This window comes from Acanthaster planci, linkage group LG01, assembly GCF_054643075.1.
Source record: "Acanthaster planci isolate LZ-2023a linkage group LG01, COTS_SCS, whole genome shotgun sequence".
Lineage (NCBI taxonomy): Eukaryota > Metazoa > Echinodermata > Asteroidea > Valvatida > Acanthasteridae > Acanthaster > Acanthaster planci.
This window is the reverse complement of record NC_141777.1, coordinates 17,796,093-17,811,353: the sequence shown is the minus strand read 5'-3', so window position 1 is coordinate 17,811,353 and position 15,261 is coordinate 17,796,093. Positions and strand designations below refer to the sequence as shown.

At 46.8% G+C, this 15,261-nt stretch overlaps 1 protein-coding gene across 3 annotated transcripts in view; it reads left to right on the top strand.

Moving 5' to 3' along the window:
• Positions 1-15,261, top strand: part of xpo5 (exportin 5) — a 357,136-nt gene that overhangs the window by 101,772 nt on the left and 240,103 nt on the right. For all 3 annotated transcript variants that reach the window (XM_022232992.2, XM_022232990.2, XM_022232991.2), the window contains exon 8: positions 11,629-11,705. In XM_022232992.2, the coding sequence (XP_022088684.2) occupies positions 11,629-11,705 (77 nt within the window). The remainder of the gene's footprint in view (positions 1-11,628; positions 11,706-15,261) is intronic.

The following is a 15,261-nucleotide window of genomic DNA, read 5'->3' as shown; positions in this document are numbered from 1 at the left end:
TCTATTAGTAAGAGTGCTTACTTTAATTTTTCGTACTTTGCATGCTGTGTTTTTGTTGTTCATTTTTGCCTCTTTTTTCTGTGCATCATCTACAGGTTTGGGTGTGACATAGCATGTGGTGTTGTGGATGGCTGTTGAACAGGGCTGGGCAGCCCTTTGTTCTCAATGCGGTGCGTGCGTTCGAATAATAACGGCCCAAAGCTACATGGGTCTGGAGGGCTGCCCTGCTCCTTTGTGGTGTAGTTTGCATTATCCGATTAACAGCCTCAACAAGGAGAGACCCACTGGAGTGAATAGGCCGGGGTTGAGCGTGCTATGCCGCAACACTACCTGAATCTTTATCTACATGATCAGGTTGAGTGTCTTATGCTTCAACAATACCATGATTGCTGATGACCACTACTGGAATTGATTGGGCCGAGCGAGCGCTACCGTAACAATGCCCTTGATCACTGCTTCATACGCCTACCCGCTGGGCCAAGCGTGCTGGACTACAGCACTACCCTTGGTCATCAGTACCCACTCCACACTGCCTACAGATTGGGTTTAGCGTGCTATGCTGCAACACTACCCTTGATCAAGGTGACCAGAGAATGATGAGCAGTTCCTTCTCTATGGTGCGGGTACCAGGCATCGCTACCTACTGCATCCCTGGGTGACCCTACAGACCGATGGCCCAGCGGGGATTGCAGGGCGATGATCCGCCGTCTGCCCTTGGTCCCTCACCGGCTTCTGCCTGCCGGGCGGCTCCCGCTCGGAAGTCGGGCCAGTCAACTCCCTTCAAGCAGGCAACGGGTTCCACAGCGGATTCGCCACACTCCACCGCCTCTGCCATGGGCGAGTCCTGCAATTTAGCACGGTGCTCATCCTCCCGTTGCATCGGACGATGCTGCCCGATCCCCTTTGGACTGTTACACCTCTGGGGCTTTCGTCCACCAAACCCCTTCCAGAGCTCCTGTCTGCCAATGGACTCCGGTCATGAGGCCACTGATTCTGACCTGGGACGCTCCTTGCAGGAGATGACCGACTACGAGGGACCCCTGCCTGGTCCTTCATCCCGGGTCTTGGCATTTGACATTCACCCCCAGTTCCCATGCTCTGAAGTCCCCTGGTGGTCTCCCTACTACCAGCGCCTACCGTGGAAGACTTGTATTCATTGTATGGCTCACCACACCTCCCGGGCCAGCTTCAACGACCGCCACACGCCATGAACCACAACTGTCAGATGAACTTCTCAGTGGTTCACTCAGGTGTGACATGGAAGTTACAATGCCTCGGACCGCTGGCCCGTTGTTTTCAGGGGCGGCCAATTCAGAGGCACCACCTAACTATTTGGGCTTTTCACGGCCAATTTTTGGGCTACAGAACTGCATAATCGCCATAGTTCTTGAATGCCACGCATCACAGTGACTTCTGGCTACTGGCTATGGCTCTCCAACCAGGGTGTTTCCGTTTCAGCCCTCCAGCGGCTTGGCGCGCTTTGACCTATCATGACCTGCATTCCAGACATGCTGCTGATGTTCCGGCTTCTTCCTTTGGGTTCTATGACCGGATTACCGCACATAAGAAGCTTAAATGCAAGAAATCCTGCTCTACACCTATGCAAGATATTTTTTCATCGGGTTTGATGACTGTGGTCCGGTCTCTTGGAGACGCTGCGCAGTGGTTTATAGTTGACCCAGACATCAGTAAATATCTAGAAAATGAAGAAGCAGAAGTCCTATATAGAGCGTTTTTTTCTCCATCAGTTTATAATGAGCGGGTAGATTGACTTGCTCTTTTAACCACTTCGTGGCGGGGGCTCCGGTAACGGAGCCATAGGCCTTATATTTGGGGCCGGGGACTCCGAGATCGGAACTTTACTATAAAAAAAAAAAAGTTGCTGGGCGTTTCTTAAAAAAGTTTGGGGCTGTCAGTTAAAAAGTTTAGGCCATCATTGGCCGGTGAATTGTGACTTTTTTATAGCCGGGTTGACCGAACTTCTTTTATAGCCGGGGTGACCGAACTTCTTTTATAGCCGGGGTGACCGAACTTATCAAAGCCTTGAATAAAAGTACGAGCTCCTGAGAGCTGCTGGGCCCTGCCAATCAATCCCTGTATTCTTTCAGCGCAGAGCGCTGCAATTAGCGAAGGTAATCCGTGTATTGTTTAGCAGAGCGCATTTGTTCACGCGGCCGGGCGCTCGCAGGGGATTATCGCTGCACTGCACCGAAGACAAAGCGCGGGCTGTGCGGGCTCATTATGCACCTGCGCCCCATGAATGACCCGGCCCGGGCGCTGCTGGCCCTTGCCACGTTGACTGACAGGGCACGGCCCTCGCTGCTTGAGAATAAAAACGCCTTGCAGTGTTCGCGTGTGTTCATATTGGGTATCATGTTATTTAGAGTACAGACAACATGGCTGAAGTTATATCCGGAGAGTCCAGTTCTTCCAGCGAAAGCGAGTTTTATCTGAGTTCAGACGAAGTTTCTTCGTCTTTTTCATCACCGCCGTCACCCGCTCAAGTACAGTCAAGTACAGAAATTGACAGTGATGTACCCTAGGCGGTATATGCCAAGCGCAAGAGACAGTCCCATACACAGACCGCCGCGTCGACCAGCAGCAGTGCCGCACCGTTCCAGTGGACAGATGAAGACAGTACACCGCTGAAGTACGGCTTCACCGGTAATGGTGGTGCCGTCGACCCCCGCCTGCATCGCAGCTCGACCTGCAGTGAAGCCTTTGAACTGTTTTTTGACGACGTTCTCTACAACAAGATAGTGCAAGAGAGCAACCGGTATGCCGTGCAGAGGCCCGCTACGACATGGGTGCACATGCGATCATGGACTGATCTGAACATTAGAGAACTGAAGGCCTTTCTGGGCCTTTGCATAATGACGGGCATTGCGAAGCACCCCACCCTTCATAGCTTCTGGTCCACCGACCCACTACTGAAGATGAGCCTATTCCCGTCCGTCATGCCCCGAGATCGCTTCCTTGCCATCCTGCAGTCCCTGCACTTCAACGATAACACCGCCATGCCAGATGACTGCACCGACCGCCTCTTCAAAGTGCGCCCAGTTGTCGACCATCTTGCTCAGAAGTTTGCCACTGTCTATGTTCCTCAACGGGACATTTCCGTCGACGACTCCCTGCTGAAGTTTTACGGGCGTCTCCGCTTCGCTACCTACAACCCCAGAAAGAGGGCCCGCTTCGGCATCAAGATGTACAAGTTGTGCCAGAGCACCGGGAGTGCCGCTGGGTACTGCTACAACTTCAAAATCTACACCGGCCAAAGTAGAGGAGACCTCCCAGCAACTACACAAGTGGTGATGGACCTGGTGAACGACCTAAATGGTAAGGGCTACAACCTTGCCCTCGACCGGGCCTTCAGCAGTCCCGATTTGTTTCGACGACTTCACAACCAGAAGTTCAACGTCGTCGGCACCGTCATGGGGAACAGAAAAGGGATGCCGAAAGACCTGCAGTTCGTCAAGCTGAAGCGGGGCGAAACAGCGTCCCGGTCGGCCGACCTGGGTGTCAGCGGTTCTCTCCTGGCCATGGTGTGGCGAGACAAGCGCAACATCCGTATGCTCTCCACCATGCATACGGCAGACATCCGTGGCACCGGCAAGCAAGACAGGACAGGGCAGGAAAAGCAGAAACCGACCTGTGTCATCGAGTACAACGCCCTGATGGGGGGCGTTGACAAGAGCGACCAACTAGCGGCAAATCATCGAGCAACTCGTAAGTCCCTCAAGTGGTACAAGAAGCTCTTCTTCTACCTGCTCGACTTGACGCTGGTGAACACCTACGCCGTGTACCTGGCCGTTGGTCACCGCCTCTCCTTCCTCGACTACCGCTTGGGTCTTGTCCGTGAGCTGCTGTTCGACGAGCCCTTGCCCGAGTACCGCCCTCAGCACGATACTCCACCAGTCAGCAACTCCCGCTTTGTTGGCCGACACTTCCCCGTGGACTTCGAGAGGACCAGCTATGGCGACTTCCGCTACCGGCGGTGTGTCCTCTGCGCTTCCCGTGGTCTGCGAAAGAAGATGCACTTCGAGTGCGACACGTGCCACCAGCCCCTCTGCATCGCCCCCTGCTTCAAGGAGTACCACACTGTCCACTAATTGACACTTTGAACATTTATTTTCATGGACATTTTCATTGACATTATATTTTGCGTTTTTCATGTGTGTTTTGACTTGATGCCCCACTTATCTAGTAGAAAACAATATGTCATTTCTGGTGGTTTTACTAGGTGGTCATAGTTTCAACCTTTGAAAAAAATGACAAAAAAGACAAAGTTTCTGGAACGTACTGCTTTGAGGATGTAGTATTTTCATCTCTTGAAAAAGTGGCACATTTCCTTGTAATGGTTTTACTAGGTGGTCATGTTTTCAACCTTTGAAAAAAATGACAAAAAAGACAAAGTTTCTGGAACGTACTGCTTTGAGGATGTAGTATTTTCATCTCTTGAAAAAGTGGCACATTTCCTTGTAATGGTTTTACTAGGTGGTCATGTTTTCAGCCTTTGAAAAAAATGACAAAAAAGACAAAGTTTCTGGAACGTACTGCTTTGAGGATGTAGTATTTTCATCTCTTGAAAAAGTGGCACATTTCCTTGTAATGGTTTTACTAGGTGGTCATAGTTTCAACCTTTGAAAAAAATGACAAAAAAGACAAAGTTTCTGGAACGTACTGCTTTGAGGATGTAGTATTTTCATCTCTTGAAAAAGTGGCACATTTCCTTGTAATGGTTTTACTAGGTGGTCATGTTTTCAGCCTTTGAAAAAAATGACGAAAAAGACAAAGTTTCTGGAAAGTACTGCTTTGAGGATGTAGTATTTTCATCTCTTGAAAAAGTGGCACATTTCCTTGTAATGGTTTTACTAGGTGGTCATGTTTTCAGCCTGTGAAAAAAATGACAAAAAAGACAAAGTTTCTGGAACGTACTGCTTTGAGGATGTAGTATTTTCATCTCTTGAAAAAGTGGCACATTTCCTTGTAATGGTTTTACTAGGTGGTCATGTTTTCAACCTTTGAGAAAAATGACGAAAAAGACAAAGTTTCTGGAAAGTACTTTTTATTCCTTGCACCGGTGTTTGATTTTTATTCGATGAGAAAGAGTTGAAATTTATTTTACTACTTTTATGAGTTCGACTACTTCAATGAGAAAAGAAAACACAAGAGAAATGACAAGAAAATAAGAGAAAAAGAAGTTCTCTCCAAATATTTGTCTGTGTGTATTTCTATGTGTACTTTATTTTATTGGTTTCTAAATTTTACTTGAAATGGTTTGGGAAATAAAGTTTGGGAAGGGAAATATCTTACACTATGGGAGGGAAAATGAACAAGTTGGGAGATAAAATATGAGAGTGGTTTGGGGGGGATATAAGTTTGGTAGATGGGAAAATATACAACAGAAAATAACCCCAATAGCTTCAAAAAATAGCGAAAGTTACACGCAGCAGCGCCACGAAAAAGACGCACTTTTAGACCCCTTTTTTACAGCATGAATTCATTTGTCCGTCATTGCGCGCACTCACTGAACAGTTGACAAAGCCCAGTGCACGTGCACAGCTTCCCATTCACTCAAGCCCAGTGCACGTGCACAGCTTCCCAATCACTCACCGCATAATACACGCTGAGGTCTTGACCGTCAATCGCTCCACATAGCAACACGGCAGCATAGCAACGCACTGGGCCCAAGGCCCGGAACAAACGAGCCCTTATGTAACGCACACAATGGGGGCTCTACACAGAGCGGGCGGCGTGGCCGCAAAACTGAAGGGTCAATGGAGGTTGCTTGTGAGGGCTAGACTCGCCACGGGACACCCATTTTATGGGGTTTAGGCGTTCAGAAAAAAAAGATATGAATTTTTGAAGATTTTTGAAAAACGAAAATATGAAAAAAGAGCACCCGGCAGCAAGTGGTTAAGTCCCATTTGAAATTAGTGTAGGCAGTTCTCCCTAAGTTGTATGACAACAGAAAATAGACTCCTTTGTTTTTAGACATTTCATGCACAAGTGAGGATCCCGTAAAAAGCCTCATGCCGACATCAACAATTTTTCTGTTGCTAACGTAGTTCTCTTTATGGAACAAAAACCAAGTTACTGAGTTGGGGATACGCCATTTTCTGCAGCTTCTATTCTCAATTCATCTCCTGCTGGCAGTGGTCCTACTTCATCCAGGGGATTAATCCTTGGTCTTGCTGGAACATCAGTCTCAGCCTCTTCGGACAGGATTTTCAAATTCATCGCCTCATCAACAACAGTAATTGATGACGTGTCAAGCATTTGTTCTGGAGCTGGCTCATTAACTATGTTAATGTAGTAGATTTGTATAGTATAAAAACCCTGAAAGTGTGTTGAGAAATCGAGCTGGAACTTTGCGAGCAGAGAGCTAAAGTCTGATGAGACCAGTTTCGATACTTTGAGCCTGTGAAGTGATTTCGTTTTGAGAAATTACTTGATATGTGAAGTATTTTGCTTCGGGGAAATACTTGTTAGCAAACAGGAGGATTTTCCACACAAACTCCCTGTTTGACTGTGAGGAGCTTTGCATGAGGCGAAGTTTTGAGAATAAAAGAAACTTGTATTCTTAACCAACTTCTGTTTGTCAACAAAGACTTCTTCAAGTTTGAATTGTCCATGCACTCGGGCCATGACGATTGCTTCGAGTTCGGTTACTGAGACTCAAAATTAACGCTACTAAAAACATCTCACGACAAGTTAAGGAGTCGAGGCTGTTATACTGTGCATGTAATGATATGGCCGTAATCCTCAACTTTAGGATACAAATGGCCACATCGAACATAGTACAATGTAACAGGGCTCACTATTCTTTTCATATAATGAATATTTCATCTTCTATTTATATGTGAGCTGACCTTCCTACACAATCACTTCCGGTGGTGGACCATCACCGATCACCCTTGGTTGGCCTCTCCTTTGTACCTCTGGCTCCGGATGCGACTGTGACGACGGATGTGTCGTTGTTCAGATGGGGCCTTTCTTCCTCCACTCCATGCTTCTGGGGTCTGGGATACTGCCTCTCAAGGAGAACACATTAACAGGTTAGAGCTCCAAGCGGTGTTTAATGCTGTTCACTGCTTCCGATAACACCTAGTGGGTCATTCCGTCCAAGTCCAGAGCGACAACTCCACAGCAGTGAGGTACATCAACTGCCAGGGTGGTACTCACTCCCCTCAACGTTGCGCCCTTGTGTGGCAGCTCTTCATGTGGATGAATTACCAAGTTGTCCACATAGCGGGAACCAGCAACAGCATAGCAGTCACACTCTCCGTCCGATCAACAGGGTGGAATCTTCACCCGAATGTGGTCAGCCATATCTTCGCAGAGATTGAGCATCCCCATATCAACCTCTTCGCTTCAACTGACAAAATCCAACTCCCGAAGTTCTGCTCGAGGTTCCCTCACCAACGGGCTTGGGTGACAGGCACCCTACAGTTTGCCGAGCCTTCTGGCGTATGCCTTCTTAATATCCCATGCGTCCTGTCCAAGATAGAACAGGAGCCATGTCAGGTCCTCCTCATTGCCCCATTCTGGCCTCACCAACCATGGTTTCTGAGACTGACAAGACTCCTGGTATGATGGCCATTGGTCCTTTCGTCCATGGAGGACATTTTTGTCAACCCAAGTGGGGGGTCCTCCATCCAGCACCTTCACTTGACGTGCTGGATGTTGTCCAACAATCCTTCAGAGCGTCTGGCCTTTCTGCAGATGCTGCATCCATGGCATCCCGGGGTCGACAACTGTCCACTTGCGAAGTTTACAACAGCCGACTACAACATTTAACTAGATTATGTATTGACCACAATGTTTCTCCAACCGAAGCTCCTGTGAGTTCCGTCGCAGACTTTTTAATGTATCTGTTCCACTTGGGCCTCCAGATTGCCACCAACTGCAATTGCCTTAGCAGCTGTTTATTTGGGCTTCAGCAATGTATTGATGGTCTCTGATAATGCTGCCATCCATCATCTTCCTCTAGGAATGTTTGTCGAGTGTCCTCGTGTCAAATGCCTCGTTCTATCCTGGGACCCTTGAAGTTTCTTACGCATTCTTCCCGGACCCCCCTGTAAGCCACTTTCTTACACATCTGATCTCCATCTCGGCTTCAAACTGGTGTTCCTCCTTGTGGTTATATTGAGATGCAATAGCGAACTGCATGCTCTATTGGTTGCCGAAGGTCACATCTGCCTGAGCCGCATGGGGTTTACCTTATCCCAGCCATTGAGTTTTTGATAAAAAACCAGACACCTACCTTCCGAACTCTCAACATATTCATTTCTGACCTAGCCTCACTTTCGGGAGATGACTCTGACAAGATATGGTGTCCAGTTCGCACTCTCAAGTGGTACCTTGCCAGGACCAAGCGTCCCCAAGAGTCTAGTTCCCGGCTCTTCATCATTACAACAAAACCCTTTCATCCAGCATCAAAGGACGCTATTGCCCGATGGATTGTCTCGGCCATCATTTTCATGAACCGAGACTGGCCGGTACAACATGACAAGACGACCCTATCTCGCGTCAGGGCCCTCGATGTTCGGCCACTTCCGCATCCTGGTCATACTTCAGAGGAGTTCCTCTGGCAGAAATCTGCCAGGCGGCTTGCTGGAGATCCCCCTTCACCTTCACCGAGTGCTATCTGAGGGATGGGCCCTTGGGACAGTGACCTTGCACTCGACGGTCCTGACAATGCCCAGCACTGTCCCGGCTGGGCGGTGAATACTTCATCATCGAGATTTCTTTCTTCTGGTGAGTGCTCACTTGAGCGACGCCTGACTATGTCCTTTTAGTAACTACACTCCCGTCGCCGACCCACCTCCAGAGTACGGTGCCACTCTGCATATGTAGGCTGAGCAGGGATTTGTGAATGCAGGAGACTCCTTCCCCACATTAGTGTGGATCGGGTCTCCTAGTGATACTTACCCTGCCCAGCCGCTCCCGCCCGTCCTTCCCCACTTTGGCTCTGGGGGTTTTCTCCGCTTCAAAAAGGACGAACAGGGAGGCGGGATTGCAGTGCATTGTGGAGGGTCAAGGGGCAGCATGCACAATCAAGTCTTTTTAGTGAATTGTAATAGGAACATGTGAAATTTGCATATGTAGGCTGGGTAGGGGTTAGTATCACTAGGAGACCCGACCCACTCCACACGGGGGAGGATTTTGTTGGGACTATAAAGATAATTCCTTTGAGGTGGACAACACTTCTCTGCTACACAGAGGTAACTTGGTCATACCTGTGATTTATACAGTTTCCTCCTCCATCCCAAAACAATTACCACATTCATCATTTTGCAGGGCCTCAGCCTCCTCTGCCTCTCAACCTAAATGTTCTATTACTTTTGATGAGTTCAATCCAGGCATTATCAAGGTTGTATTCTCAAAAGTTCAGAAGAAATCCATACCCAGTGTCCCTCTTCTACAGCTGTTCCTCCCCCAGGCAACTTCTAAAGACTGCATGCTATTTGTTGGTGCCTTCTCTTGTAGCCAAGGTTAAAAACAGGCTGCACTCGCACCTTTCATTTCAAAAGAAAATTTTTCCTGACAAGTGCACAAAAGACCTGTGTTTTGCCCTTTAGAAGCTGTACTCCTACATGCGTCATGGGGCAAGGGTTTCCAATTTCTCCATCCTGCTTTCTGATACCTGAGCCTTCTTCCTTTTTGTGTTTCAATTTTTTGATTGTCTGGCTACTGGCTACTTCTGACTGTCTGGCTACTTGCCTACATGAGTTCTCTTGGGTCAGTCTTAGTCACTTCTTTGCAGCATAGTTTGGTCTTGGAAAACCTTTTCTGGCCATCCGATAGTTCCAGGAAACGTATGGTGGACCTGCCCTTATCAGGGAGTGACCTGTTTGTAAATAAATTCAGGGAATATACTTGTATGCTTCAGGAAGCTAAATGCCCCAAGATGTAGTTTATTAAACTATTCCACAAGTGGACCTTCATCCAGCCAGTTTTGGTCCTGTAAATCTTTAGATAACTGGGATTCCTTTTGACGGCCACAATCTTCCCATGCCCAGCAGTCGCAAGCTTCCTTCTCTGGAACTTTGCCAAGTTCTGCCACCCACTGTCATCCTGCCTCCTCTGTCAGAACAGGGCCTTTCAAATCAAAATGCTCTAGCTAAACCCAGGGTGTTCGGGAGTCCTAAAGGTTCAATAACTATGATCCAATTATGCTGAGTATTCCAGAAATTCAGGGCCCAGTGTGGGACTGCTGGTGGATTTTGCTCAGAAATGGTTCCAGATCACTTTGGACATTTGGGTGCCCCAGACTAATTCTTCAAATGAATACTGAGCAATCATTTTTTTTAGATTTGACTGAATTTAACCTTTTACTGGTTCTTCTAATATATCCAAATACAACTACAAATAGCTAATTTGGGTACGGTCACATTTTCTCTGTTGCTGTTTGTGTAGTCTTTTATTTTCATTATGCTTATTCATGAGATGAGTATTTAGGATCATATTCCCCAAATTTATTTATTGAAAACTCTGAAATGGTAAGGAGTCTAGTTTGTTCCAATAATGTTTATGGCATTGCTTTGAGTTTTATTTCATTTGTAAAGTAAAAATCACACGCTTTAAGAATTTAGCATTTTTAAGGATTTACATCATACATGTAAACCTGTGGCTGTGGGACGTGTCTAGGCCTTCACAAAATTGAGGGGATAATTTCTTTTGTTTGGAACATTGGGATTGAATTGTGCGGACAGAAATTTATCCCCTATAAAGTTTTGATGTGATATCTACTTGTGTATTTCAACATGAATGTAATCCCCCAAAATACAGAAGTGACTGTTTGTTGTATGTTCCCTGGCTAACTCCATATTGAGAGGACAGTTTATTTTGTCAGGAAATTTGGGAGTGATTTGTTGGGACAGTTTCCAAAATTGCTTGACAAGTACATGTATGTGGTCCCAACAACTAGTGCTTGACCAAACATACTGATACAGGATTTGTTGTCATGATTTTTCTCTTGCATTTTGTATATTTCTTATTGTTGTATTTTCTGTACACTTTGGTGTATTTCTTGCTGATTTTCTTGAGTAAATTAGTAAGTCTTCAGAATAAAACTGTACATGTAATGAGTGAATTTACCTAGAAGTAATAGAATAGTATCAACCCCACAGCAACGTGTGTTTTGAGCATTGTGTACAAACAATATGGTATAGTACCCGGCACATCTGCAGTCTGAGTATGTTACCTATTTTTGATAAATGATACTTATGAAACACTGTTGTTGATATTTGATACTCACTGTAGGTCACTTGACTGAGTGGGCGCAATCGGTCTATTACTTTGATTCTGGATAATTCCAGAAATTAAGGGTCGATTTTTTGTGATCCGACATATAATTTTGTAAGTTCAGAACAAATTTTCTAATTTCAAAAAGTGATGAATTAATGCAAATTACCTGCCAAACAAATAGTAATGGTTTGAAATCAATTCCGGTGATATTTCCAAGGTGAGATGTAACAGGGACACAAAAAGTCACACTTTTGGGCCCCTTATTTCTGTAATTACCCTTCTACTGTTCTCAGAAATTTAAGAACCTGCCATTTGTATTGGTAGTTTATACATGTTTCCTTTTACTCATAGTTGCTTTCTTTTCTGAAACTATAGGGCAAACCAGAAGAAAGGCACCCCCTTCTTGTTTTGTTCAGTGCAGATGCTATCAAGACCATCCTTGCAGCAGCCCAGTGAGTATGCATCATTGACGATAGTTTGTATGGATTCTTGCTATAGTGTACTTTAGTGAGATGTGAGAGAATTAATGACAGACACTCATAAGCCTGGTTTCCATATCAATGCAAAGAGATGCAGACAGCATTGCTGGTCAGTTTCTGTGGATATGCAATTGTATGGAAACACTTTGTTATGACTAGCACAAACATGAACGTAGACAGGAGAGTTGGATCAGGTTCAACTTTACTGACTGTCATTGTCAAGTCGGCAGAAAAGGCCTATACAAACACACACTGACACCATGGTTGTACAACAATGTCTCTCTTGCTTTAATAGTACCACTCTTACTTTGCCAATTTCTTCCTTGTTACTATTGTTTGCATCTCCATTTGTCAACAAAATAGCTGACCGTAAACAAATAATGTTCTTCAAACTGGAGTATCAATTTTGTTTTGGGGAGATATTGCCACCTTGAGAAAAGCAGTCAACTGCCTGCAACGTATGCAGATTACCAATACCCATGCATTATTTCCTAGTCCATTACTTCCATTTGCTAAATTCTTGATCACCTATAGTGTGCCCCCACTCACCCCCCCACGAAGGCGTCGGCACTTTTTAATCCTCTTGTTCTTAGAGCCGGAATGTGTTGTTCTGGGTCCGAATTTTTTGGATTTTTTTCCTTCGTTAACACGTGTTTCGGTGTTATTCCTCGATCACCTTGTTTATTGTTCTGACTCTTGAGAAGGATAAAATTGTTGCTCTTTAATTAGCTGTTTCAGTGAAACAGCTGTTGTTGTTTTTTTTTTGCTGTTTCGGCTTGCAGCTGGATGTTGAATATTTAATTTCTTTATAAGTCTATGTGTCCTGGCTCATTTTTCTCTAATTTGGGGTTTTCTTTATCCTAGTGCATTATGATGCTTCATTGTCTGTCTTCGCAAAGCGCATAAGTATTGGAAACAGGAAAATAGCCTGTCTCCTACGTTCACATTCTCCTGCCCAGCCTACATATGCAAATTTCCCATGTGCCTATTACAATTCACTGAAAGACTTGATTATGCATGCAGCCCCTTGACCCTCCACAATACACTGCGGTCCCTCCATCATGTTCGTCCTTTTATCAGTGCCTTTCATTTACGGATGTTTTCGAAGTTCTGTACCTTTCGCGTTTGTGAATTGACTTGATTCCTGTAATACAAAATAAAGAGTGATTTCTTATTTATTGGTAAGAGTGCTTATTGTCATATTTCGTTCTTGGCTTGCTGTTTTTTTGCGGTTCTTTTCTGCCCCTTTTTTCTGTGCATCATATACAGGTTTGGGTGTGACCTACTGTGATGTGTTGTGTTGGGTATGGCCATTGACCAGGGCCGGGAAGCCCTTTGTTCTCTATGTGGTGTGTGCATTTGAATAATAATGGCCCAATGCCATACAGGTCTTGCTGCCAAGCTGGGCTTGGTAGGCTTCCCCGCTCCTTTGTGGTGCGAGTTTGCGTTATTCGATTAGCAGCCTCGACGAGGAGAGACCCAGTGGATTGAATAGGCCGGGGTTGAGCGTGATATACTGCAACATGCCTTGGACCTTTATTGACAAGATCGGGTTGCACGTGCTATGCCGCAACATGCCTAGATCACTAATGACCACTACCAGGATTAATCGGGCTGAGTGAGCGGTACCGTAACAATGCCCTTGAACACTGATGACTACTCCACCCACCTACCCACCGGGCCGAGTGTGCTGGACTACTACACTGCCCTTGGTCATCGATGCCCACTCTACGCCTACTGATCAGGTTGAGCATGCTGTGCTGCAACAATGCCATTGATCATGATTGTCAGGGAGTAATGAGCCATTCCTTCTCCATGCCACAGGTTCTGGGCATCGCTACCTACCGTTTCCCTGGACGACCCTACCGACTGATGGCTCAGTGGGGCCCCTTGGGGCGATGATCCGCCGTCTGCCTCGGGCCCTTCACCAGCTCCTGCTCACTGAGCGGCACCCGCTCGAAAGTCGGGCCAGTCAACTCCCTCCAAGCAGGCAACGGGTTCCACAGTGGGCTTGCCACACTCCACCGCTTCTGCCACGGGCGAGTCAGCAATTCAGCATGCCGCCCAGCTTCCCGTTGCCTCGGACAATGGCCCCTGTCCCGGCCTCCAACTTCCCCGCACCAGTAAAAACTAAGAAGTGCAAGGCCAAATCATCTTCCTCGGCTTCTTCTTCCTCATCCAAGACTGTGTCACACGATCATGATCCACCCCCGTGGATGACGACCCTCAAGTCCATCTCGGAGGCCTTCACCTTCCTTGCCTGCAAGATAGACTCCAAGCTTCAGCCAGCAGCGATGGCACCTGATCTGAATCCCCTCCCTGCCGTTCCTCCTACCTCACAGGGGACATTTTCAGAGGCTGAAGTGGTCCTTGTTGTTTAGCCAGATCCGTTCCCCCAGTAGGACCCGGCTCCGGATCATGTCCCAGATCTTGGTGGCTCTTTCTGTTGGCATTGCAATTGGGGCAAGTAAACTTACTCACCTGTTAGCTGGTTCTGGGCATGACATTCACCCGCAGTTCCCGTGATCTGAATTCCTCTGGTGGTCTCCCTACTACTAGCGTCTACCATGGAAGATGTGTATTCACTGTATAGCTCACCAGTCTACACACTGGGACGGCCCCGTTACTCCCGGGCCAGCTACAAAGACCGTCACACGCCATGGACTACAGCTGTCAGATGAACTTCTCAGCAGTTCGCTCAGGCATGACTTGGAAGTTATAATGTCTATTGTTTTTTGGGGCGGCCAATTCAGAGGCGCCGCCTACCTATGTGGACTCTTCACCGACCTTCTTTCGGGCTACAAACTGCATCACTGCCGTAGTTCTAGAATGCCACTCATCACTGCGGCTTTTGGGTACAGGCTAGGGCTATCTGACCAGGGCGTTTCCGGCTTCTCCGGTGGTTCTGCGCGCTTCGACCCATCACAACCTGCATTCCAGACATGCCACTGATCTTCGGGTTCTACGACTGGATTGCCACACATAAGAAGCGAAATGCAAGAAATTCCATTGCGCACCTGGGCAAGATATTTCTTCATCGGGTTTGATAATGGCTGTCTGCTCTCTCGGAGATGCTGTCTGCCTTAGCCAGCTGCCTTGAGTCAATCTCCACCCCCCCCGCGACTGCCCCAGATCCGGATTCCCTGTGTGAGCATTTCCTTCCAGATTCTTACGCGGATTTGTAGCCGGCTCCGCTTCCGGCTTCAGATCCAGTTTTATCTCCGGCTTCACATCCAGCTCTGTGGGTCTGTCTAATACACAACGGTGCCTGTTTTCCTCATGTATTTTTTGAATTGAATTTGCTGTTGCTAAATTCATTCAATAGTAATAATAAAAATTCTTTAACTGAACCGGGTTCTAGGTGAAAGGCTTGCGGAAGCACCATGTGAATGGATATATATATCTCTCTTATGAGTATGTGTGGTTCTGAAAAGAACCAGGAGCACACTCGACGTTTGCGACCGACTGCGTGCTCAGTCCGTCACCATGAATAGCCTGAAATTCCAATTAACCCAGTTCTTTTTATGAG